Source organism: Dasypus novemcinctus, chromosome 13 (genome assembly GCF_030445035.2).
Source record: "Dasypus novemcinctus isolate mDasNov1 chromosome 13, mDasNov1.1.hap2, whole genome shotgun sequence".
Classification (NCBI taxonomy): Eukaryota; Metazoa; Chordata; class Mammalia; order Cingulata; family Dasypodidae; genus Dasypus; species Dasypus novemcinctus.
In genome coordinates this window covers 104,877,434-104,901,165 of record NC_080685.1, presented here as the reverse complement: position 1 = coordinate 104,901,165, position 23,732 = coordinate 104,877,434, and the positions used below count along the sequence as shown (strand labels likewise).

General features: G+C 41.1%; 1 protein-coding gene across 3 annotated transcripts in view; it reads right to left on the bottom strand.

Annotated features, from left to right (window-relative positions):
- Positions 1–584: 584 nt before the first annotated feature.
- Positions 585–23,732, bottom strand: part of TGFB2 (transforming growth factor beta 2) — a 78,197-nt gene continuing 55,049 nt past the window's right edge. For 2 of the 3 annotated variants that reach the window (XM_004480219.5, XM_004480218.5), the window contains 5 exons: positions 9,456–9,588; positions 9,217–9,327; positions 7,552–7,729; positions 6,210–6,363; positions 585–3,410 (listed from right to left, as the gene is read on the bottom strand). In XM_004480219.5, coding sequence (XP_004480276.1) covers positions 3,252–3,410; positions 6,210–6,363; positions 7,552–7,729; positions 9,217–9,327; positions 9,456–9,588 — 735 coding nt within the window. In that variant the 3' untranslated portion in view covers positions 585–3,251. The remainder of the gene's footprint in view (positions 3,411–6,209; positions 6,364–7,551; positions 7,730–9,216; positions 9,328–9,455; positions 9,589–23,732) is intronic. The other variant, XM_004480220.5, reaches the window with a different exon arrangement.

Below are 23,732 nucleotides of genomic sequence, written 5' to 3'. Positions count from 1 at the left end.
TTTTTATTGGTTCTATTTAGTAAGAGACTGGGAAGTCTGGTCTTACAGATAAGAGCCAAGGAAATGTGAGGGAAAAGGGGGTTCTTTGAAAGCAGTGGTGTTGGTGAAACTAAGAGTAGCTGTTCCCAACAACCAAACCAAAAGCACGTGACTCTTGTTACATCTGGCTGGTGGAGCAACTATCCAAGTTATGGGGCTACAGGGGATACTGTCTAGACCAGTTCTATTCGGCCCTGGGGTTGGCAGTACATAGAACCAGAAAGCCAATGCGTGGTCCAAACATCTCTCCGCATTTTTTTCTGGTAGACAGTCAAGCTGGATGGAAACTAAATCTCAAACAATTACCAAATAGCAATAAACGAGAATAAAAAGACTGTGCAGAGCTTTCTTCAGTCCTTGATGACTATATCCTGGCTCTTGAGCCATGAATCAAGATTTTTCTGCAGTGTCGTTCCTTAAGAAAAAAAGCCACGAAGGGCGATATTAAAGATAGGGTGATTCTTTGACTTTGAGACCATTCTCATTGCCTGAGAGGTATTTCCTGGCCTCAGTGGTGGGACCATGAGAGGAAAAACACATCGACATATAATTGAAATAATTTATTTACCACTAGAGCACCACATAAACAGACATACATCGTGTTAACATACAGCATAATCAGTCATCAAAAATACAGAACAGCGAGTCTTATATTTCATTTTTAAAAACCATGCCAACCATAAAGCTGGACTGCTTGCTTAACACACAAAAACTGCTGCCCCACCCCACCCCCGTACTAACAGTTTCCCATTCTCTCCCACCACCCTCCTCACCCACGGCAATATTTACTTAAGGGAAATAAAGGTTTTACAGAACACCCCGCTCCCACCCCCACCCCCAAAAGAGATTCAAGAGATTTTAAAGTAGAGCATTTAAAATATCAGTGCATTCATGAGGAAAGACAAAATAATACAAAACAAAATGACACCCTATCTGAGAGAAAAATACCTGCAGAAATCAAAGTGATTTCTAATAAAATCATAAAGGGATCTAATAGAAAAATGGAAGAGAAAAAAAATAATGGACACACGCCCAAATCTGGGATTTGGGTTAGCGTCATCACAAGAACTGTTTACTCTCCTGGCATCCCATCTCTTGCTCTTCCAGTTTTCAAGGCTGCAAACCCGATTCTTCATCATAATTAATGGTCAGGAAATTCCAAAAAATAAGTATCTTATATTAACCAACGTCACTTTGGGTTCATACTTTATTATGATGCTCTTTAGGTAAAATTACAAACATTCTGTGGTTTTACCTCTTAATATTTGTCTTAAAGCTAAGTAATTGACTTAATTGATGAATTGGTATATTCTACAAACCTCAATACAAGGCACTTCCTTTGCATTAATGCGGCAAATTATTTATTTATTAAAGCAAGGCAAAGTCTTGCCTCAAATCTAGATAATGCTCACACAGAGGAAAGGAATTTTGATCATGGGAAAATTTAGCTTGTGCCTTTTCAACTTTCAAAGAATATCTATAAAAACCTTTACCTTCAGTGAAATAAACAGAATGACTTATGCCAACCTGGGATTTTTACCTCCTTTAAAAAAATCAATTGAAAAGTAAATCTCTCCTTTTTCCCCTGGAGACTAAAAACCTGATTAAAGTAAAAGATGTTTCCTATGAACTGTCGGCTCTTTAATAACAATATAATTCTGTGAAAATTCTGATTAAGGCAAGTTAGAGAAACCTTCATAACTCAGTCGCCACAAGTCAGTCAGATTCCTAAAGTCCTTTCTAAAACTAAGACATTTCACCTCAATCACTATGTATTATAACATTTCCCATTCTCCTGAAATAAAAAGTTTTTTAAAATCTTAATTGTTTAGTAATGATGCTTAGAAGATGAAGGAAGATCACTGAAATAGAATCTATCCTTTTTGGGGGAAAAAAGTAGACAAGTTGACTCAGGTAGCTTATGTCATAATAATGGACAATACATAAAGCACAAGTCAAGCAAATACTATGAAACGTGTACTGGAAGTGCAAGTCAAAACATAGGGGGCTTTACTCGAAAGTACTGACCAGCTAAAGGAAACACATAATTTTGAATGATCGTTAAAAAGAGCCCAAATTTAAGTCCAATCTAAACATAGTTGGCATTATTACCAAATGTAAAAAAAAGGTATATACAATGAAAATTTACACATGACATGTGAAGTAGCTAATGTCTTGATTTATTAGTTTGCGAAACAGGTCTGCAGGTGTGTCTCCAATTATGCTTCTATATCCATCTATTGTCATAATACAGGTATGGTTACACATACCAGAATGAAGGGAAAAAAACCCATCGCACAGCTATACAGCAACATTTTAAGGCCCCAAGTTTGACCAGTATATGACAAAACATTGCAACATTTCACTGGTTTAGTAAACTGCGAAGGAACCACTACAATTAAAAAGAAAAAAAAAATCTTACAGGCTTATTCTGACCGAAAGTTTCTTTTATTAACAGGTTTTTCTGTTTTTGAACCTTACAAGAAGCTTCCTTAGGCAGCTGGTACATAGCATGAGTTTTCGGGGTCTTTATCTTAACGCAGACTTGCTTGGTCATATAATAACTCGCCTGGGTTTTCATCCCATTGACCTTTTCTTTTTTCTGGCTCGTTTGAGTTCAAGCTCCTTAAGCCATCCATGAGTTTCTGGCAAAGTATTTAGTCGCCACTGTATACACCTGTTTTATTTTCCAAGGGCAATGAAATGTTCATTATATAGTAACACACAATAAATAACTCACTGTTAACTCTAAGAGTGAGAATGGGAAGGGTGCCTATTGCATAGCAATACAGAAAAATCACGTGAGGCACGGGACAGGAACGGTACGTACAGCAACTCCACTTAATGGGATTTTCCTGTTTTTGTTTTTTTCTTTCACATAATTAACACTAACAAATTCTTCCAGTGTTTATTTTTTTCTTAAAAAAAAATAAAAACAACAAAAGGTTTTGCTTCTTGTCTCTCTCACAAAGTGAAATGTAGAATAAGGCCTTCAGCTTTTTTGTTTCAGGTGCCAGTTTTAACAAACAAAACACAAACTTCCAAAGTGTTTGAACTAGTACCGTGTTTTCAAAAGAAAAAATTTTTTAACACTGATGAACTGAGGCTCTTTTAGGTTTTCTTGTTACACTCATCATTATTGTTATCATCTCCGTCGTCGTTATCATCCTCATCATCATTGTGACTATCGTCTGGCCACTTTCCCGAGAATTTTAACTGCACTTGCAAGACTTGACGATCATATTAGAAAGCTGTTCAATCTTGGGGATCTTGCCAATGTAGTAGAGAATGGTGAGCGGTTCCAAATCCTGAGACACACAGCAAGGAGAAGCGGATGCTTCTGGATTTACGGTATTATACAAGCTGAGGACCTAAAAGGGCACAGCAAAGCAGAGGCAACACAGGAAAAGCCAGGGAAAGAAAGGCAATTATTGTAAAGATGTATTTCATACTGCTATCATATATGCCATAGCACTGAGGGGCAATTTACATTACTTTTGCTCTATAATTTCCTTGGTTTATTTCCAAATTTAGACCAAATTTGTAGGTGAGTGGATGCACATGTTTTCCCACTGAATCCTTTTTCCTACATGTTAAACAAAGGATTCTGGACAAACCTGCTCATTCAATAGATTCTCCCGAGTTTTCCAAAAGGCTTTACTCTGATTACTGCTTTGCTTTACATCCTTGCCCAGTCCCTCGGAAAATGTCATCCTCTTACTACTCTGCTCTTGTTTCTGCACTGCTTTGTAACTGAAGTTTGGTTCCCAAGTATACATTTTCAACTTATATTAAGAATTCACTTGAGATCAGGGACCCTGTAGACTATTTTTATTGTGTAGTTCTAGTAAAGATTTGCCAGGCAAAATAAGACTCATGTGCGAGGGGAAGAAATGAATACACACATGAATAAAAGCCCCAGGAATAAGAGCTTCAACCCTTCGGCACAGGAAAAGCCATCTGCTCGCACAGGGAAATCTTCCTATGTTAAGTGTCCTCTCAGGCCAATTTAATGGCAACTAAATTTTCATTACAAAAGCAAAAGGCTTTCGATACACATCTTTTAATTTACCATTGCTTCATAATACAATGAAGCTAGCAACTGACAACCAAAGCAGTCTACTTTATTATTCACTTCCTTACATTCTGCTTTAAAAATAATAATAGTAATAATAATAATAATAATAAAACTCTCCACGGGGTCTTCCATGGGGCAAACGGTAGTGGCTAAGGTGGAGGAATAGATAGTCCTACAACAGAATGAACTGCAAGTTCTCTAGTGCCTCCTGTCCATTGGACCCCATATGACATCAACAGGGTATGTGACTTTTACCAAGTGGAAGTAGGTAGACTACCCATTGATGAGACAGACACATTTCCAAGGATGCCATTAATGTGTTAGCCAAACAGCAAATGACCTTTTCCTTGAGATCCACTGCAACTTTTTCAGCCTGAGACAGAAGATCTGTTCAGCACAGCAACACTGACTACTTTATTAAGCTACCCCTGGCTTCTTGGGTAACTGTCCAAACCACATATGTGTGACCATGACAGTTATTCTTCCTCTCTCCTTGAAAAACAAGCATGGTCTCTGCCTTCACACACTCCCTCTGTGTATCAGGGAGGAGAATTATGTTTCTACTTGGCAACGGGGCCTTGCCCACATTACAGCTACTGCTGCGCCTGCCCAGCTGGGGCCGCCCAGCCAGGGAGCCCAGACAAAGGGCCAGGCATGAGCAAGCTTCTCTCACGTGGCCAAGCACGTGGTCAGCCCAGGGTGCCAAAGCCTACAGGGGAGCTGGGGAAACCGCTGAAGGAAGAGGAGCCATATTTGTCAACTTAAAGGCCAGCACATGGAGGCATTCTAAAATATACTTCTCGTTCCACTCACGCATGAGTTTTTAACATGATTCCAAGAGGAATTCTATAATACAGATTGTCCACAGTTATTGGTAACTCCCAAACTCTTGAATTTGACTGAATGCATGATGTGACTGTTCTGGCAGCAGATTCGTTTTCCTACCCTGCAGTGAAGGCAATTTTTCTAATGCCTCTTTAATAGGGAGATTTACAGAGGCATAAAGGGCGGAATAGAAATCCCAATGTGTGGTCACATTTCAGGAATTGAACTCAGTAAGACAGAGCAAACGAAGCCCTGGTTATGAAACCAGGGAGCCTGCATTCCAGGCCTCGGTTTGTAACTACTTCTCCATTTGCTCTTGAGCAAGTCATCGACACTCTTTAGATGCCAATTTCTGCAGAAAAATGAAAGGTTTAGTAAGGAAACTTAAGAAGTCCTTTCAATCTCTAAAATCCTAGGTTAATACCCATGATATAAACCAACACAATGAGCCATCAGAAGGGAACATAAGACAAACATCATTTTGTATAGAGCAGGTCTTTGCTGATCTGGGCTGGGAACCCGTGGCATCCGATGTAGACCTGCCTCTGAATTAGCCCTGATCCTGACTTAAATAATTTGACAAAATGTTTAAACCCTCATTTACTTTGGGTGATACTCAAAAAGACTTAGAGATACTAATTTTCAAATCATTTTCACATAAATTATTTTTTGTTCTTCACATCACCTCTCACACTTGGCATTATTTTAGAGATAATTTTCAATAACTACGTTCTTTTTTACTAATAAGAAAGTGAGGTTCAGAGAAGTTGAATGCTTTTCTCATTGTCATACTGTGGTAAAACACTACGCCAAAATATAACTGAAGTTCTCAATGCTCTTTCTAATATGACAGGCCCTGATGTAGACGATATCAAATCCTTTTGTTACATGAAAATGTGGACCCCTTCACATCTGAGCTGTAAAAGACGCTATGTGATATATTGACTGATTCACTTCAAAAGACTTTTGTCTGGTTATCTACTTATGCTTACAGCTAACAATATAAAACAAAGGAAAAATTAAACAAAACTTCCCTCCAGCTGCTTATAATCTAAATGGGAAGGCAAGACCAACTGGGTCAAACTCCTCAGTGTTTCTTTCGGATTTAACTACAGCCTACATTCTTCCCAGTCATCCAAAAGGACTTCTCTACCACCCATTCATGTGTGGGGTAAAGGGTGCCAAGCTGATCAGAATTCATTGGGAAAACCCATCAGCAGGTACACTTTTGTAATCCAAGAACAGAAGGGACAAGTTAGCCACTTACCCTACTGTGCTGAGTGTCTGAGCTCCATAAATATGGGCACGCACCAGCACAGAAGTTGGCATTGTACCCTTTAGGTTCATGTATCCATTTCCACCCAAGATCCCTCTTGAAATCAATGTAAAGTGGACGGAGGCAGCAATTATCCTGCACATTTCTGTTAAAAGAAAACAAATGGAGATTTTAAAGCTAGTTTCTCTTCACTCCAAACCATAAAAATGACTCATTTAAATATTCGCCAAACACCTAGGGAGCAGATCTCATTGGCCAGGTTTTAATGGACTTATTGTCATTGAAAGTAATTTTCATGATGGGGGGTTACGGTCGAATCACTGGGCTGTCTTCCCTTGAGAGTTATCTACCTGGACTTGCCTGTGACCTAGAAAGTCAAACCTTTACCCCTGAACAACCAAATATAAGCAAAGGGAATGGCTAGGAGAGACCAAGCCCTTTCCAATCAATACTGAGAAGTTTGGTCATCAGGCCTCTCTTACCCTCGCAAATATAAAATGGCTATATTCGAGGAACCACCTAAGGCATTTTCCTTTGAAAATAAATTCCTTATTTCATCTTCTGTTCCTTGATCTAGGAATGAACCAGAGATCAAGAAACGTGTAGTCTTGCTGAGTGCAACCACTGGCTCTGACAATCAAAAAGGCCATTTTACTCATGCACTCTGATAGCTGGGACCCTTCACTGCCCTATTCTCAAAATAAATAAAGAGCCTTCCTCTTACCAGACTTGATAAGAAGCCAGAGAAGAACACTCACACTCACCCTCAATCACTCACATGGAAATGGGATATACATTTTTCTTGGCTTGTGCCCTCACTTCTCTCTTAATCTATAGTTAAAGACGTGACAAATAGTCTTCTCCTGCTGTCTGCGAATGGGGTGGCCAATGGCATTCTGCAGCATGGGTGAAGGCTTCGTACAGATGTTGGATCTCCCTTAACTAAGGAATGGCTACCACCCAGCTCCTCAATGATAACGTAAACTTATAACAAAGTTTAAAATAATAAAGTTATAATGGGTAAGCTTATATTTGTTCTGGAGCACCAGAGAGCTCCTTCTCTTCTTCAGTCAGAAAACTGGGGGAAAAAACATTGACTAGTTTTTCTCTCTCCACACTTGGTTCACTGCTAAAAAGCTGATGAACATGACATAGAAAAAACTGTTCTAAGCCTCTGGGAAGAATGATGTGGTGAGATGTAACAGCTATGCTATACTATACAAGGCTTTAAAGCAATGTGCTCAGTTCAGGTCATTATATAGAAAAAGAAAGGGCGAAGGCAGTACGAGAGTTAACAGATGCAACTACTTTGTTTAATTTTGATTGCCCTTACCTAAAGCAATAGGCTGCATCCAGAGCGCGCTTCTTCCGCCGGTTGGACTGTTGAGACTCAAGTCTGTAGGAGGGCAATAACATTAGCAGGAGGTGGGGGGCCTTCCCACTGTTTTTTTTCCTAGTGGACTTTATAGTTTTCTGATCACCACTGGTATATATGGAGGTGCCATCAATACCTTGAAAAAACGCATTTGGGTAATAAACATTTAGCTTTACCTTCATCAGATATAATCAGCCATATTCTTTTTCCTTTGTACATTGTCACAAATAGCAGTGATGACCACGATAGCAGCATCAGCTGGCTCTCGTCATCCCCCACGGAAATAGATAGGGCAAAACAGGACTACGACAGGTGACAACGAACACTTCTAAATGGGGCTCTTGTCAGAAGGAAGTTCAGAGTCAAAGGCAGGGCTGGTTGGTTATGAAAGTCACTACAGAATAAGACTTTGATCTAGAACCCAAGAGCAATCTAGGCAAGTTATTTCAGTCAATCCTCAGTTTAGGCTGTTTCAACGCTCAACAACGAAAGCAACAGAACATGCCCTGTCACCCCTCGGGTTCACGCTCTCCCTAAGACTTCTAAACTCCAAGGACTCTCCTAATGAACATAACCTGAGACTTACACTAAAGCACAGTGAATTAGGTTCAAGTGAAACAAAGTCACCCTCGCCTAATGCTATTTTGGGAGGCTGTGAAGAAAGGGCTTTTTCATTGATTTTATGGCATCCTCGACACTTTCTTGATTCCTTTTGAGAGTCAGAAACTCGAGCTCCCTAAAGCATGCTCAAGAGACTGCCAGTTTAAGCATTTGATCTCCACACTCTAGAGAATCATGACTATGTTAGCGCCTGAAATAAATCTCTGGACGTCTGGGAGTAATTTTCCACGAGCAAGGGCCACAGGAGTCTTCTGAAAGGGAATGGGTGTCTGTCTGGGTGGTAGCAGTTCAGGGGAAGGAAAGCAGCTGCTGATCTGGCAGTGCGGGCTGATGCACAGACTTCCCTCTCACCTCTTCGCATCCAAAGACTTGTGATCTCATACAGGAAGTGGCTGGGGTCGTTGGCATCTCTTCATTTTCCCTAACTCTTGACCAAGTTACTAAAAGGTGAGCAAGGAGAGCCTTATTATGTGTTTATAAACTATAATTTAAAAATTGTGGAGAAGTTGCTGGAAATACTGGGTACAGGCTAGAAAAGGTGGGGTACTCCAGTACCTGTAAGGTTCCTTATAGGAGCCATAGTGAGAGGGGATTCCTTTCTTCTGTGAAATGCTATTTAGGGTTTGGGGCTAGGTTTGGGAGATTGTCAATGCATTACTTTGAATGTATGCTACCTTTCCTTATAATGTTTGCAGAGATGGAAAGTTGGCTTGCTTAAATAAAGAATAAAGGGCTTAACTGACTATTTAATAATTCAGAGGGTTAATGCGTCAGTTGGTTAGTACTGTCCAAGACATTAAACCTAAACTAGGAACTAATCCCTTTCTTCCAAACTTTTTTGCCCTATATATTCTTGTCCAACCATGTCTTTGCCTAAAGAAATGAAACTTCCCAGGTCTCACCAAATAATCCTATTTTCATTTATGAACTGTCTTTATCCCCCATGAGGTTATCAACATATACGCTTCCCGCTCGCACCTCACAAAACCACACTTCGATTACCTGCAAATCTTGCTTCTAGTTCTTCACTTTTATTTGGGATGATGTAATTATTAGATGGCACAAAGGTACAGCACGGACAGTGTAAACTTATTTTAAATCCCAGGTTCCTGTCTGGAAAACATGAAATCAAGGAAATCATTTTTTTTCAGTAGGGTCTACACCGTTAAATCTATAATCAACTTGCAATAAGTAAATGCCTCTGAGCATCAAGGGAAGGAAGCAGAAGGGTGCCTTGTAACCTTTATGATGAAGCCACTCGTGAACAGCATCAGTCACATCAAAGGAGAGCCATTCGCCTTCAGCTCTTGTTTTCACGACTTTGCTGTCAATGTAGCGCTGGGTTGGAGATGTCAAATCTTTGGATTTGAGAATCTAGAGGATCAAAGAGCAGGGGGAAAAGCTCATTTGGCATACTGACAGCATGACTCAACCAAAATCATTAACAGTTCTCCAATTCGTGATCTAAATTTAGCTCCCTGTTACTATAACCATTGTCCTTTCAACTGCATGGCCACATGCATAAAAACATAGGACCAGGCCATTTGCCATGAAAAACAGAGCTACTAAATCAGCTGCATGTTGTGATAAAGGTGACAGCAGCTATAAAGCCGAGTGTCTACAAGAAAGTGACAGTAATTATTTCTTTGCTGACACAAGCTTTGCAAGATTTTGGCCCATAAATTCTATGCTATTAAGTTTGACGGTTTTGTTGTTTTGCCTCCCTACTTATTTATTTGGGGAGCTAGGGTTGAGAAGGATGGCCCATACTCCCCTCCTAAGGCCCTGAAATATAAATCTTCTCCTGATCAAGAGAGAATGGCCTTAACCTCATGGCTCCTAAACCCAATGACATTAAAATACTAGGCATGTCCCAGCTTTTGAGGTAAGTCTCTAGCTGGGAATTTTTACTCTCACTGTGACTTATAATGATTTATGAAGATATTCCGTATCCTGCGGACTAAAAATGAATCTAGGCAGGAGCTGTCTGGCACACTGTGTAGAAGAGGGTCTGAAAGCAAATCAGCCTGAACACTGAGGCCTTGAGAAGGATGCATCCATTTGAAAGGAATAAAGAACAAGTACAGCATGTTCTTGGGTGTCTATAGAAAATGGAGATTTTAGGTGGTTATTTCGATCATCTTTAAGGGTTAGAGTTTTAGGACTTAGCCAACTGATGAGTCCAAGTCTCCTAGAGCCATACTGAATCCCTACTCAACCCCAGTATCCTGCCTTTCCCCAGTACGTAGGGGCTCAAGCCCTACCGTGCTTCATTGCCCTTCCTGATAGTCAAACTGTTCTGTGGTCGTGGCATGCATGTGGGTTTGGTCTTGCCAACAAGTTCCTAAGCCTCCCCACAGCAAGGATCCTGTCCTCAACTTGATATCATTTCAAAGCTCAGCATTCAATTTACTCAGTGTCTATAAAATGATTGCCCGAATTGCAGAAGATTTAACTCTCCTTTAAACCTTGTAAAGCAAAATGCTTAATCTTTCCATAGAACTTTAAGGGCACTTTCCTTCCAGGTGTGTACATGAATTATTTCAGGTCATTTGGCAACATATGCTTCCTGGAATATTTGGCATTATAGTAGACTTCTCCTGGATGAAGTAAGTTTAGGAAAGGAAAGATATTCATACAGCTGAGATTCACACAGCAGTGCCCTCATGAATTTTTAGATAAACCCTATTGCCCTAATGGTCCAATTCATCCTACTGCATGAAGAGAATTTCCAGGCAATCATGATTCTACCACAGGTAAGAGATGCTCTTTGTCATTTACATGAAACAAATTAATAAGACTTGAGAGCTGGGCACATTGGACTCTGGGTTTGACATGCCTTATTTCATTTACTTTAATCCTCAACACATTCCTGTAACTTGGTGTTATCCATCTCACCTGGTTTTTTATTGTTTTGCTTTTTTAGCTTAAGGAAACTGAAACTCAGAAAGGTTAAGTAACTTGCCCAAGGCCTCACAGTGAATGAGTCTCAAGCCATTTTCCCACTTCAGTGTTGGAGTTTAAAGGCCAAAAGAGTTGAGGGAGTCAGAGTTGAAACACGATTCAGCCTTATCCTTTGAGGATGGCAGAAGACATTCAATGACAGAGACAGAGAATTTTAATAAGATTGTAATAAATGTTGGCACAAGATGAAAATAAAACATGAATGTATACATAGTTATAAATTTAAAGAAAGCGCTTAACAGCTGCCAATCCTCTGGGACTCAAACATTGCCTTGAAAATACTCTCAGTAGGGTAAAAAAGACGCCATTTATTCAGTTCAGAATAAATGACGGAATTAATCTAATATGGACAAAAATGATAGACAATAATTGAGAATAAAGTATTCCAGCATTTCCATCTGCTCCATTGACTAAAAACTAGCAACATACTCAGAACTCACTTTTCTGCCTTTAAATGTCTTCCCTTCTCTGACCTTTTATAATGATGATTTATTTCATAAGGCTATAAACTATATAAAATATATCTGCAGATATAATTATAATATTATAATTACAATTAGGTCGTAATTAGAACGATGTGTGTATCATCTTCATATCCCTCACACTGCCTAGAAAAAGGCATTGCTTTCATGTTGAATCAAATATATAGGAAACAAATAGATGTATATGCATTATATCTCAAGTATATATCATATATATTAAATACATCCACTGAAGACACAGAATTTTTAAAAAAATCATGATGATATTGGCTAAATGGTTGGGAAAAACACTGGCAAATCTCTGGAAATCCTTTACCTTAGAGAGAAGGAGTAAAAACAGAGCAAAGGGAACAAAGAGCCTCTGAAGCGCTTTCTCTTCTAAATCTCATTAGAAAATTTAGAGAAAAGGGCTTCATCAACCACAGAGTACTGGTAGGCGCAGACAATGGAAAACTTCATTTGCTTACACGGGTGAAAGGTCCGGTTGACCTTTTAAATAGCTCAAGAGCAGGCCACATTTAAACCACCCAAGAAAGACAGTTCACTGACTATATAATTCTGAAACAGAAGAGTGACTTGTGGGTTTGTTGTCTTGAACTTCATGGCCAAGGAGTTCTTAAACCCATTTTCTGCAGTTTAACTCCATTCTTTCTTATCCAGTCCTCAGTGGCAACAGGAAACAGCTGCTCTCCATCACTCATGGAATATCCCTCATATTCTTGGAGACTATTATTAAGTCTCTCAGCTCGCTCTCTTTCTCTCTCTAAGCTAAATAAACCCAGTTCCTTTAGCCCATATTTAGAGGGGCAGTTTCCCAAACATCTAATCATTTGGGTTGTTAACAAAGATGAATGATGCTATATAAAAGTACTCCTCCTATTGCTTCATGACTTTGTTTCAAAACTGGCTAGAAAACCTTCTAATCACATTTCAAAGTCTCCGCTCTTAACTTAAAGGTACGTTCTTCCTAAGGAGAGGCACAACCTCCCTGGCTCCTTGTTTGTCTCCCATTTCTCTCCCACACTAAGTTGGAAAAGCTTAAAGGGAAAAAGCATGGAAAAGCAACCTACTCTTATTATCTCTTAGTACTTTCTTAAATTCAAGAGTTTATACAAAAAGCAACCATGTTGGTCAACTTCCCATTCTATTTTAACTTGTGCTTTCTGCCTTTCTCCAGTCTCCCAATACATTAGATACTGTTAGCAGTCGCAGATATGCAGCCATCGTTTTTTTTTCTCCTAAATCCACAGACACTTCTAAATTCCTTCACTCATCTTATCATGGCAAACATAGTTTTAGTTGAATAGAAGATCCTCTCTTAACTGGTCTCCACTTAACTGACTAAACTTACCAGTATTCTTCATTTGTTCTATGTTCTGTACCGGCTGATGCCAACAGCAGGCGGGGGCTCATTGTTGGAAAGCTGTTCTCTAGTATGCTCCAAGTACTTCTAGTCCCACCAGTTGAGTTGCATCTTAGCAAGTACCAGTTGTATGTTTCTTAACCTGCTTATGACCATTGACCTCACTGTTACTACTATGTAAGTTAATTAAATGGTCTAGAAACTGATGCGAAACAGGACCCAAATTAAAAAGAGCTGCTGCTTCTATGAATACCAAGTTGAATGCTTTGGAAAATCTTCATAAAGACAAGTTGCTGAAAAATATTTTTAAAACATGTTTGTTTTTCTTCTAATTTTAAGTGTGGGAAAAGACAGCTATAAAAGACTGAAATATTTTGAGGAAAAATCCAATATCCTATCCATCCTCTAGGATACTGTCACAGAGTGTGAAGGAGGCTTTTGCCCTTCATGACATACACACACAGACACAATCAAATATTTCATATGATCAGTTAATTTATTTAGTGAGTTAACTCACTAATTCATTCAATCACTGAACAAATATTTGTTGGGTACTTTGTATACACCAAACTGAGCCATTCACTAGCTCCTATTTTATAGCTCACATCTTTCAATTTTATTAAGCAACAAACATTAAGCATCGGCTGTAAGCAAGGCATTACATTTACATCCCACGGACACAAAATAAGATGGACCCCGTTTTGGAAGGAGTTCATGATATAGCGAGAAGATATAGACATCTCAACAAAAATTTTAAAACAACGACACCAGTGAACAAGGAGATAGTGAAAAGATAACTGTCAACATCTCAAACACTGTCAAGGATCCTGGGCACTAAGAGAGCACAGTACAGGTCAGAGGGACGTGCTGGCTCATTAAAAAGGGGAACAAATAAATGCACCCTCCTTTCTCTTTCAGGGCGCATCTGGCCTCTCTAAATTCTGTATACTTGGGCAGATGGAGAGTTCACTCTGTAGGTGCTGGTAAATTATACTATGTTGTATGTATTCTAAATGCTTGATCTGATGGTAAAGCACTTCAGAGATAAAAACATTTTCTAACTCTTTTTTATTACTCCACTGTAGCAGCAACAATCCTTAACTGGTAAATTCTCATTGATGAACAGACTTTGTAAGAAAGACAACACTTGATCAAGAAACAAATAAGCCCCTGAAACAACAGTCTTCGATCCTGGTAAAAACTACTTATTGGAATTTTATGCCCATACATACAGATATTATAGCTATATCAGGAAGGACAGAAAGAATCATTAGACAGTGCGAGCAATTTGATACTGTATTTTACCCTTTAAACTTAATTTACCTTAAAAGATTTGTGGAAATGAAAAGGAAAATGAGAACTCAAGAAAGAATTTCTAAGTAAAAGAAAATGGGGCCTTATAGAGAACCAGAACTGGGTAAAATGGCATTTACCCACTGGTACTCCCTGTTTCTGTGTAACTGCAGGCTCCTTGGTCAATGCTGGTCACGAACACACTGCATGAGCCTTCTCCAGAAGGGACTTCTCCAGACAGACCCAGGACTTACCTTACTACTCCCATTGCCATGTCCTTTAACTGCCATTGCAATTGCACCTAAGAGGCCATAATTAATTTATATCTCACAAGAGCTTCACAAGAGCCTGTTCCTATAAATCTACTTCACCTTCAGAAACAGCACATAAAAATAGTCTCTTCAGAGAGCAGATATCCACATTATTCTACCGCTATATTAAACTTTCCTTTAACAGCACACAGTAACACACATTGATATGCCCCTATATTACATATACTCATTTGTAATTATGAAAAATATAGCATATATAGATCTTTAATGACCTTTATAGAAATATCATCAGAAATGCCTTCTAGCTACACACACACACATAAACATACACACACACACACACACAAACATACATACAGGAAAGCCTCTCTGCAATGAAAACACCTGATAATTCTCTATTGTTTCCTTCATTTTTTTTCATTCTCTACAGATGGGCCTTTGTGCAAATCGCACATGTGCATTAACAAGTAAACTCATTTCTACAGGTCTGTAGGATGAAGGAGTCCTTTGTGTGAACCAAAAGACTCTTAGATGTTTCAGCTCAACAGCATTTATAAGACTATCGTGCAAAAATCACACAGCAGAGAAAAAGATTCACCTGGACTCAAATCACACCAGGGCAGGCAAGGAAAGATATCTGTGCAATATAGTATTGCAGTGATAGAATTGGAAGGAAAACCAAGTCAAGACCACAGCAGCCTTCTCTTGACTGAATGCTTATTCAATAGAATTGGCAGTTTTCAAAAATCCACACTATCTTTCAAAAATCCAGATTTGTCCTCATTAAAAGAATGCTCAGGTATATATAGTACAGGCTCTGAACCTAGTTCTAGAACAGGAGTTCTGAAAATTCTCTGAGCACTGTTAACATCAGGAGATAACATACATCCTCTCTTGGAGCCGTTTTTGTTCTGGTGGAGGCTACAGAAGAGTTGGTATGCCGAATGTTTACAAGATAAAAAGGAAAGGAACCTTATTAAAATCAACTAGGCAAGCATCTATTGAGCCTATTTACATGATGGCGAAGCAAGAAGAGGCAGTAATGGGGCAGGGGTGGAGGTAAAAAAAAAAAAAGGATACCCTCATGGGGTCAGTTACCCTATAAACATTCTTCAAAAAGAAAAGCAGGAAACATCATGGCCCTCCTTGGTGCTGCCCTCAGTGTGGGATAAAGCAAACACAGAGGAAGCTAAAACAGTGGCTGCTCCCCACAACCCTCCTCTGCTCCACTGATATGGGGAAATTGGGTCAAACGAGACCTCATCCAACCAGAAATGACTAACACCATCGTGGAACAGTTTATTTATTTATGTTTTCTTAATGGAAGCACTGCCACTAACTGTGGATTAGAGTTTACATCATAGTTTACACTGCCCCGCACAATTTCGTAAGTTATGAGGATCTGGGGTTGGTGAGGCCCACTCTGCCTCTAACTGACCGGGCACTTATCCCATGGGGCAGACTCTCTCTGTTCCTTGGGATGGACATTGTCCATCGCCGTCACCTTATTAGTTGTCCTGGGTGAGTCCAGTGAACTGGACTCATAGACTCAACTGGCACATGGACACCCAGAGCAGTTTAATCATCACGGGCCAACCACAGGGGAAATAGGAACCTAGCTCCTTTCTTCGTCTCCTGGATGATGATAAGCCCTGATAACAACCCATTCCTTGAGCATCTAACTTTACGAATGTGTTCTCCTCACAGTAACTCATTAGACAAAAACTGCTATCTCCATTTTACAGATGAAAAACTGAGGCTCAAAGAGATGAAGTGATCTGGAAGAGCAGGACGTCAGGAAGTAGAAAAGGTGGACAGTGGATCCTGGCCGACCAGCTGCAAATTCCCTCTTCTTTCCCACCCTGGGCTGCACATCCTGGAAAGAATGAGCCTACCACAAGCAGAGTGGGTTGAAAACATTCTTTAAAGGGGGCCCTGAAGTGCTCTCCTGGGACACCCCAGAGCCCAGACCCCTGCAGCAATAAGCCATAAGGACTGGGGTGCTCTTTCGTTTTTCGGGGATTTCCAGCAGACTGTAAATTTAGGGACTATTTCCTTATAAAAGGGCAAACACAATACCTGGTAAGCTGTAATAATGATAACAGCAACCTGAGTAGCCGTATTCTGTGCTAGGTATTTCTCTGCATTATCTCGACTCCTCACAAAAGCCTTGCAAGATAGGCGCGTTTATCCCCATTTCACTGATGAGGAAACAGTCTCAGCGATGGGACTTCCTCAGACTCACCAAAGGGGCCTCAAACCCACACTGCCCCAACTCCAAACCCTGCGTTCTTTCTACTAGGAGGGTGAAGTGGTCAAGAGCATGACTCCTGTGTCCAGAGGGCCTGGGTCTGAATCCCAGCTCTGCCTCTTTTAGTTGCATGACCTGCACAAGTTGATTTCTCTGGGCCCCACTTTCCTCATTTTTTTATTTTTTTATTTTTTAGGATGTACCAGGGATTGAACCCAGGACCTTGTACCTGGGAAGCAGGTGCTCAACCACTGAGCTACAGCTGCTCCCCTCCTCATTGTTAAAATGAGGATAATTAAAGTACCTTCCTCAAAGGGGTATCATAAGGGTTAAATGAGTCAATATACACAAGGCACTTAAAGGATTGTCTTGCACAAAGTAAGGACTGTATGTGTAATAAGTATCAATATTATGACTGAGTTACATTACACAAAAAGAACTAGAGAAGTGTTAGTTACTATTGCATAATTGTTAACATTTCTTTGAGTACAGGGAGGAAGGACCACTGTCATACCCCTTCTTTCGGGGTCCTGTCTGCTCACACCCTTAACTGACTCTGGGTAACCTCATAAGCTAGTACAAATGATATCGATCCCGTTTTCTCACAAGACAAGCAGCACATGGGATCAGTTTGAAAAGTGCTGAGATATGAACAGTCGTGTGCAAACAAAGTCTTTATTATGCCTCATGACTAAGTGGGGGGCTAGGCTGTGTGTGTCTCCAATGTGGCGCCACCTTAGAAGCAGTACTAAGGGGACTGCCGCTGTAAAATCCTGTACAACGGGAGCACAGTACACCTTTTTTTTTTTCAGTAGCACTTTTTGCAAGTCTAATTTAGCAGACAGTCCGTTTTTTTGGCTGACCTCTTTTTATTCTACACACCCTTGGGCAAAATGAGGAATGAAAGCTGAACTCTGTGTGTGTGTGTTTACGAAAAGGGGGCAGCTTTCGTTAACCGCATGGGTGCCGGGCTCTGCGACGAGAGCGACTTCGCCCTTCAGTTTGGCAGCGTTGGTGTCTCCTAAAAAGGCAGCCCACGGCGGTGCCGATACACGTGGGATGTACTATAGTTTTACAATGATTGTCCCAGGACTATTCCACCCCCTTTTTGTACTCCATCACTGTCTTCCAGAGATGTCACCTGCCCTCTTTCCTGTGGTCTCTTAACCTCATCATTGTAATTGTATTCCTGTCGTTAAAGGATGCAATTATTAAAAAAAAAAAAAAAAAGCCTGTCCAGGTCACCTTGAACTTTCACAATAAAGCTTTAGGAGGTGTGCATAGTTTAAAATGTTTTGCGGAGATGATATGCATGGAATGTCCACTGAAGATAACTGATGATTCACTTTTGTGAACTAAAACCTTTGCTTCCTTATTTTGCTCCATAAATATCACTTCACCCTTTCATCTTTATATCTGAAAAAATCCTTTAATATTTACTGTCCAGCCTGAAGCCAAAAATAAATGGATATAAATGTATTAGGATTTAGCCGCTGTTTTGTATATGCTTGTAAATGATCTCCTCTAGAAATGAGAGTTCACTAAGTTTGACAAACTGGCTACTGTTTAAATGCAAATGCAACTAGGCATTAAGATCCAAGTACTAAAGAGAAAGGACAGAAGAAGCAGTATGGCAGTGAGATTTTATTTTATTCCCATTCTTCAAAGTTCTAACAGAGTATCCTGTCAAGGGGGGGGGGGTGGTGAGAACCCTGAGTTCACTTGCCAAGTTGAATGTGACTTCAACTGAAGCTGGGGTGCCCCAAGTTCCCACGAAAATGAGCAGTGCCAGTGCTTCTCCCAAAGTCACAGTCAAGAAATCCAAGAGTCCCTTTAAATCCACTGAGTTAATTTCACCCCAGCACATTTGTTCCCTAATGGTGAAAGGGATCGCTCAGCAGATAATAGTCAACTAAGCTATCTGGCCTCACACCAGCCCCTGGCTAGAAGGCAGAAACTTAGGGGCTCTTTCTTCTGATGCCTTATGGTGCATGAAGCTGGCGTATCACACTGCTTCCCCCCTGAGCTCTTTTTGCCTGGCTCTAGTCAGTGGTCTGAAGCTAAGAAGTTAGTCTTAAAAATAGCCAGGAAGAGCAGGTGTAGTTCAGTTGTTGGGCACCTGTTTTGCTTGTACGAAGTCCTGGGTTCAATCCCCAGTACCCCCTAAAAAAAACCCCAAAAAACCCTGCCAACTTACTTTGGCAGGTAACCCAGGAGAAGGCTCTTCCCATTGGAGAAATCAAAGACTTAGATGTCAAAGTCTAAGAGGTGAGTGACATGGAAGGAAGGGAAATAATATATGTCTCGTGCCCACAATCCACCTAGCATTTTACAGATATTATTTCATTGAACCCTCACAATAAATACCAAATGAGTCAGAAGTTAGCAAGGGAAGTTAGGTCAGAGTGCCATGCCATTGTATGCTACCCCATGCTGCCCCATATAGGGTGACTGGGGGATACAGATGTAGTCACCAAATCCCAGAATGGTGGCGCACACAGTGAAACACAATGAAAGGGAGGTCTCACATAAACAAAAGAAAATACTGGGAAACGGACTTTGGCCCAGTGGTTAGGGCGTCCGTCTACCATATGGGAGGTCCGCGGTAAACCCCGGACCTCCTTGACCCGTGTGGAGCTGGCCCATGCGCAGTGCTGATGCGCGCAAGGAGTGCCGTGCCACACAGGAGTGTCCCCCGCGTAGGGGAGCCCCACGCGCAAGGAGTGCGGGAGCCCCACGCGCAAGGAGTGCGCCCGTAAGGAGAGCCGCCCAGCGTGAAAAGAAAGTGCAGCCTGCCCAGGAATGGCGCCGCCCACACTTCCTGTGCCGCTGACGACAACAGAAGCGGACAAAGAAACAAGACGCAGCAAATAGACACAGAGAACAGACAACCAGGGGAGGGGGGGAATTAAATAAATAAATAAATCTTTAAAAAAAAAAATCAGCTATAAAAAAAAAAAAAGAAAATACTGTGCTTACTAATTAACCAAGCCCGCTCCTAACTCGAGCTGATTTATATAGTTGTCCCTGCTCTAAATAGTGTTAAGCTCAAAGGAATCTCTTCAGGCAGATGGCTCAGCCCCTTGGAATGATGTGCCTGCCTGCTCAAGGAGCTCAACCAAGAGGGCAGGCGAACCCGGATTCTTAAACACTCATTTCGGTAGGGATGAGTTCTGAGGAATTTCTCTGGATTCTCCACATTTTGCTTGTGATAGTACTTTGGATACACTTCTATTAGTGGAAAGACCTTAACACTGAGACCTGTTTCCACGCCTGCTTCCTCCACCAGACTCTGAGCAACGAGAAGGCAGAGACTGAGGCTGACTGCCACCAAGAGGCCCCCAGTCTGAGTTTTCTGACTCTTACTCTACTCGATTCGGCGGGCTAGTGCCGCAGATTAGACGGCGGCAACCCATGACGCTCCATCAAGAGAAGGGGTCTGTTTCCGTTCCCTCTGAATAGGGCCTGGCCCGGAACTCCTCTGCTGAACAGAGTCAGGGGGAGGCGAGGCTGAGTCAGTTCTGGCCTAGTCTTTAAGAGGGTTGGCTGCTTCCGCCTTTGACACTGAGCCTCCTGGAGAGACGACCTGGAGAGAGACACCCTGAGACGACCTGGAGAGGGAGAGGACGCACCTGAGCACCCTTGGAGCAATCCTTTCAAAGCTCCGAGCAGGTGAATGAAGCCTCTGCAGGCCCCCCAGGCCAGCCCAGCTGCCACGAGAGCACCACCAAGCGCCCCCAGCCCACGCCAGGCCGAGCAGAGCGGCCAGGCCGAGCCCTGCCCACAGTTCTTCCCCACAAAAAAATCACGAGATAGAATAAAACGGCGTTATTTGAGGTCCCTGTTTCGGAATAGTATGTTATAGAGCAGATGGACTATAAATAAAGACCAAAAAAAGAAAGAAGGACTATACTTTATTGCCCTGGATGTGGTAAAGTTTTAAGCGAGCAATGAGCGTGAGAAGCGTGAGTTGGTGAGAGAAAGCCAGAAATACACGAGAGCTCTAAGGTCCTCTGAGGTCCACACATCTAATCTAAACCTAAGTATTTTTTTCTGGGGGGTGGGGGTAGGCAAAGGAGTGAAGAGTTTACTAAGGAACGAGAAAAGGAGAAAAGTACACTCTCTGAGGCAGGGACCACAGATGTACCGCAGGGTGAGTTGTGCAGTGGGACCTTAAGTCAGGGCTTTGTAAAGTCTGTTTACTGTTCTGATTGGTTGCCCCACCTGTCATTTCTCCGGGGGCCAATGGTGAGGCCTTCTGAGAATATCCGGGGCTTTCCCTCTTGTTCCAAATGAGACTCGCATGGCTGGGATCCTGCAGTATCTTTCCAGTAGCCTTCTTCTCAGGAGGTCTCATGGCCACGTGGTCTGTCGGCCACATGGTCTGTCGGCCATGTAAACCTAAGTTTCTTTAGTGGTTCCGCAGGCACTTAAATAAGTTATTAACCCCTCCAGGGCTCATTTCTTCACTTGGAAAATGGCGGGCTTACACCACCCCACGATGGTGGCTGCCCTTGCTCAGACTGGTGATGTTCAATTTGAAGAGGATTTTCCTTTCTTATTTTCTCTCTATCTCATAAATCTGGACATGATTTTAATCATAAATCCAGGAGCAACTTAATCAAAGAAAGATGTATTCAAATTCCAAACAGGCTAAGAGTGACAATGAACTTCGTGGGTTCAAAGGCATTCCCAGAGTCTTGGAGCTTTATCTGAGCATATTCCAATAAAGGTTGCCTTTGACATAAAGTTTTTAAAACATAGCAAGGGCCAATCCTCTCTGGCAAAAGTTAAGTTTGTGCCTTTTTTTCCCCCTCCTCTTTTCCTTCACCTTTGAGAGGGCTGTTTACCCTTTTTAAATTTTCTCCATCTTGGTGAACGTATGAAATCACACCAAGCTCACCCTGGTATGTGTTAGAACACTAAGATTTTATTTTAGACCCATTTGTTAAATATTGACAGAATATTCCATAGAGAAGTATAGTGAAAACCCTGAACCCTGAGTACCCCTGCCAAGCTAAAGGTGACTTTGGCTGCTGGAAGGTCCCAACTCTCTCAGGCAAGGAAAAGCACTAGCCCTTCATAGCTGTGAACGAGGTTTGCCTTAAACACAATCACAGAAATGCTATCTTAGGTCCATCCTGCCTGGCACTCTGACTCTGAAAATCATCCCCGGGTAGATTTTATGGGATAGAAAGACTCAAGAAAGCTTGAGATATGCCTTAAATCAGTGGTTCACCAATGGAGAAGAGTCGTATTCAAATCAGCAGGAGAGCTTTCCAAACCACACTGGAGCAGAGGCAACTCTCCTTTTCCTTTCCAGGAGGAATTGCTATCTCCAGCAAGGGGCCCATAGGTCCTTGTAAAAGTTCTGTAAGAATCAAAACTACAATGCAATATCATTCCACACCCATCAGAATGGCCACTATTAAAAGAAGGACAACTATAGTGTCGGAGAGGATGTGGAGAGAGAGGAATGCTTATTCACTCTTGGTGGGAATGCAGAATGGTACAGCCACTGTGGAGGATGGTTTGGTAGTTTCTAAAGAAGTTGACTATAGACTTGCCATGGGACCCTGCAGTAGCACTACTGAATATATACCCAGAAGAACTGAGAGCAGTGACACGAACAGACATCTGCACACTGATGTTCACAGTGGCATTACTCATGATTGTCAAAAGGTAGAAACAACACAGGTGTCCATCAACCAATGAATGGACAAACTGTAGTATAGTCACACAATGGAAGACTATGCAGCTGTAAGAAATGAAGTCGTAAAATATAATGACCTCACTGAAGAACCTGGAGGACATTATGTTAAGTGAAGCAAGCCAGACACAAAAGGACAAATACGATATGATCGTGTTACTATGAACCCAATATATTGTGTAACATATTGTATGATTAAAAAATATATATATATATGTATCCCATACATTTAATTGAGAAATGTATGATTTTATTTTAAAAAAAAGTTCTGCAGGGGTATTCACAATCGGGAGAGTGCCTATGCACACATGTAAGCATGTTGACACATATACAAAAACATTGACACATATACACACTCTCCACTGATTAAAATCAATGTACGCAGGAATCCTAAATTATCATCCATACAACTATCTAAATATTGAAAACCTATTCATAGCCCCCTACCTTCCTCCAGGGAGTAGTATGTCAAGTGTGTGTCAAGGGCTATGGTAATCAAATGTCATCCAGAAACTTCAAAGGCTTTGTTTTTCTGATTATTCAAACTTTCTAAATAGTTGAGGATCTGCCCATTTAAGCACCAAAACCTTTTTTTCCCTCTGAAATAATGTTTCAGTTCTGGGTATAAAACTCTTTAAAAAATATTGCATGTATTCAGCTTCCTGAATAAAAAATAACTTTGTCTTTGTATTTCAATGTTCTTATCATAAGCATCCATTTCTCTATTAGGGCTAAATGACAGAGTTTACTACTAGAGGCTGCAAAGACCCCCACTGAAAGCTGTAGGCAAGTGGGAAATTTGAAAACAACAAGCCAAGAATGGGACTCCAAATAAAGAGGTCAGAAGCAGATGTCAGAAGCCAGGTAGGGAACCAAAGAGATAACTACAAACAGGGTAAGGCTGGGAAAAGAGTTCCCGCAGGTACATTGCTTTCTGGGGCTTGATATTTTGGGCAGTGTAGCTAAGATGTACAGGCAAAAATCTCAAGTCTAAAAGGGTGTCCTGCTGCTGAAGGTTTCTTCCTCCGTCCTTCTTCTAATTCAGGGCTTCTAATTTCTTAATGGTCCTAGAGATAATCGACCTGGTCTAAAGTGAATTTAAGTTAGCTGTGTGTGTGTTTTGTAAACTTCTGGTAGTGTTTAGAGATCTCTTTGGCTTACTTCCTGGCCCTTGGCTGTATTG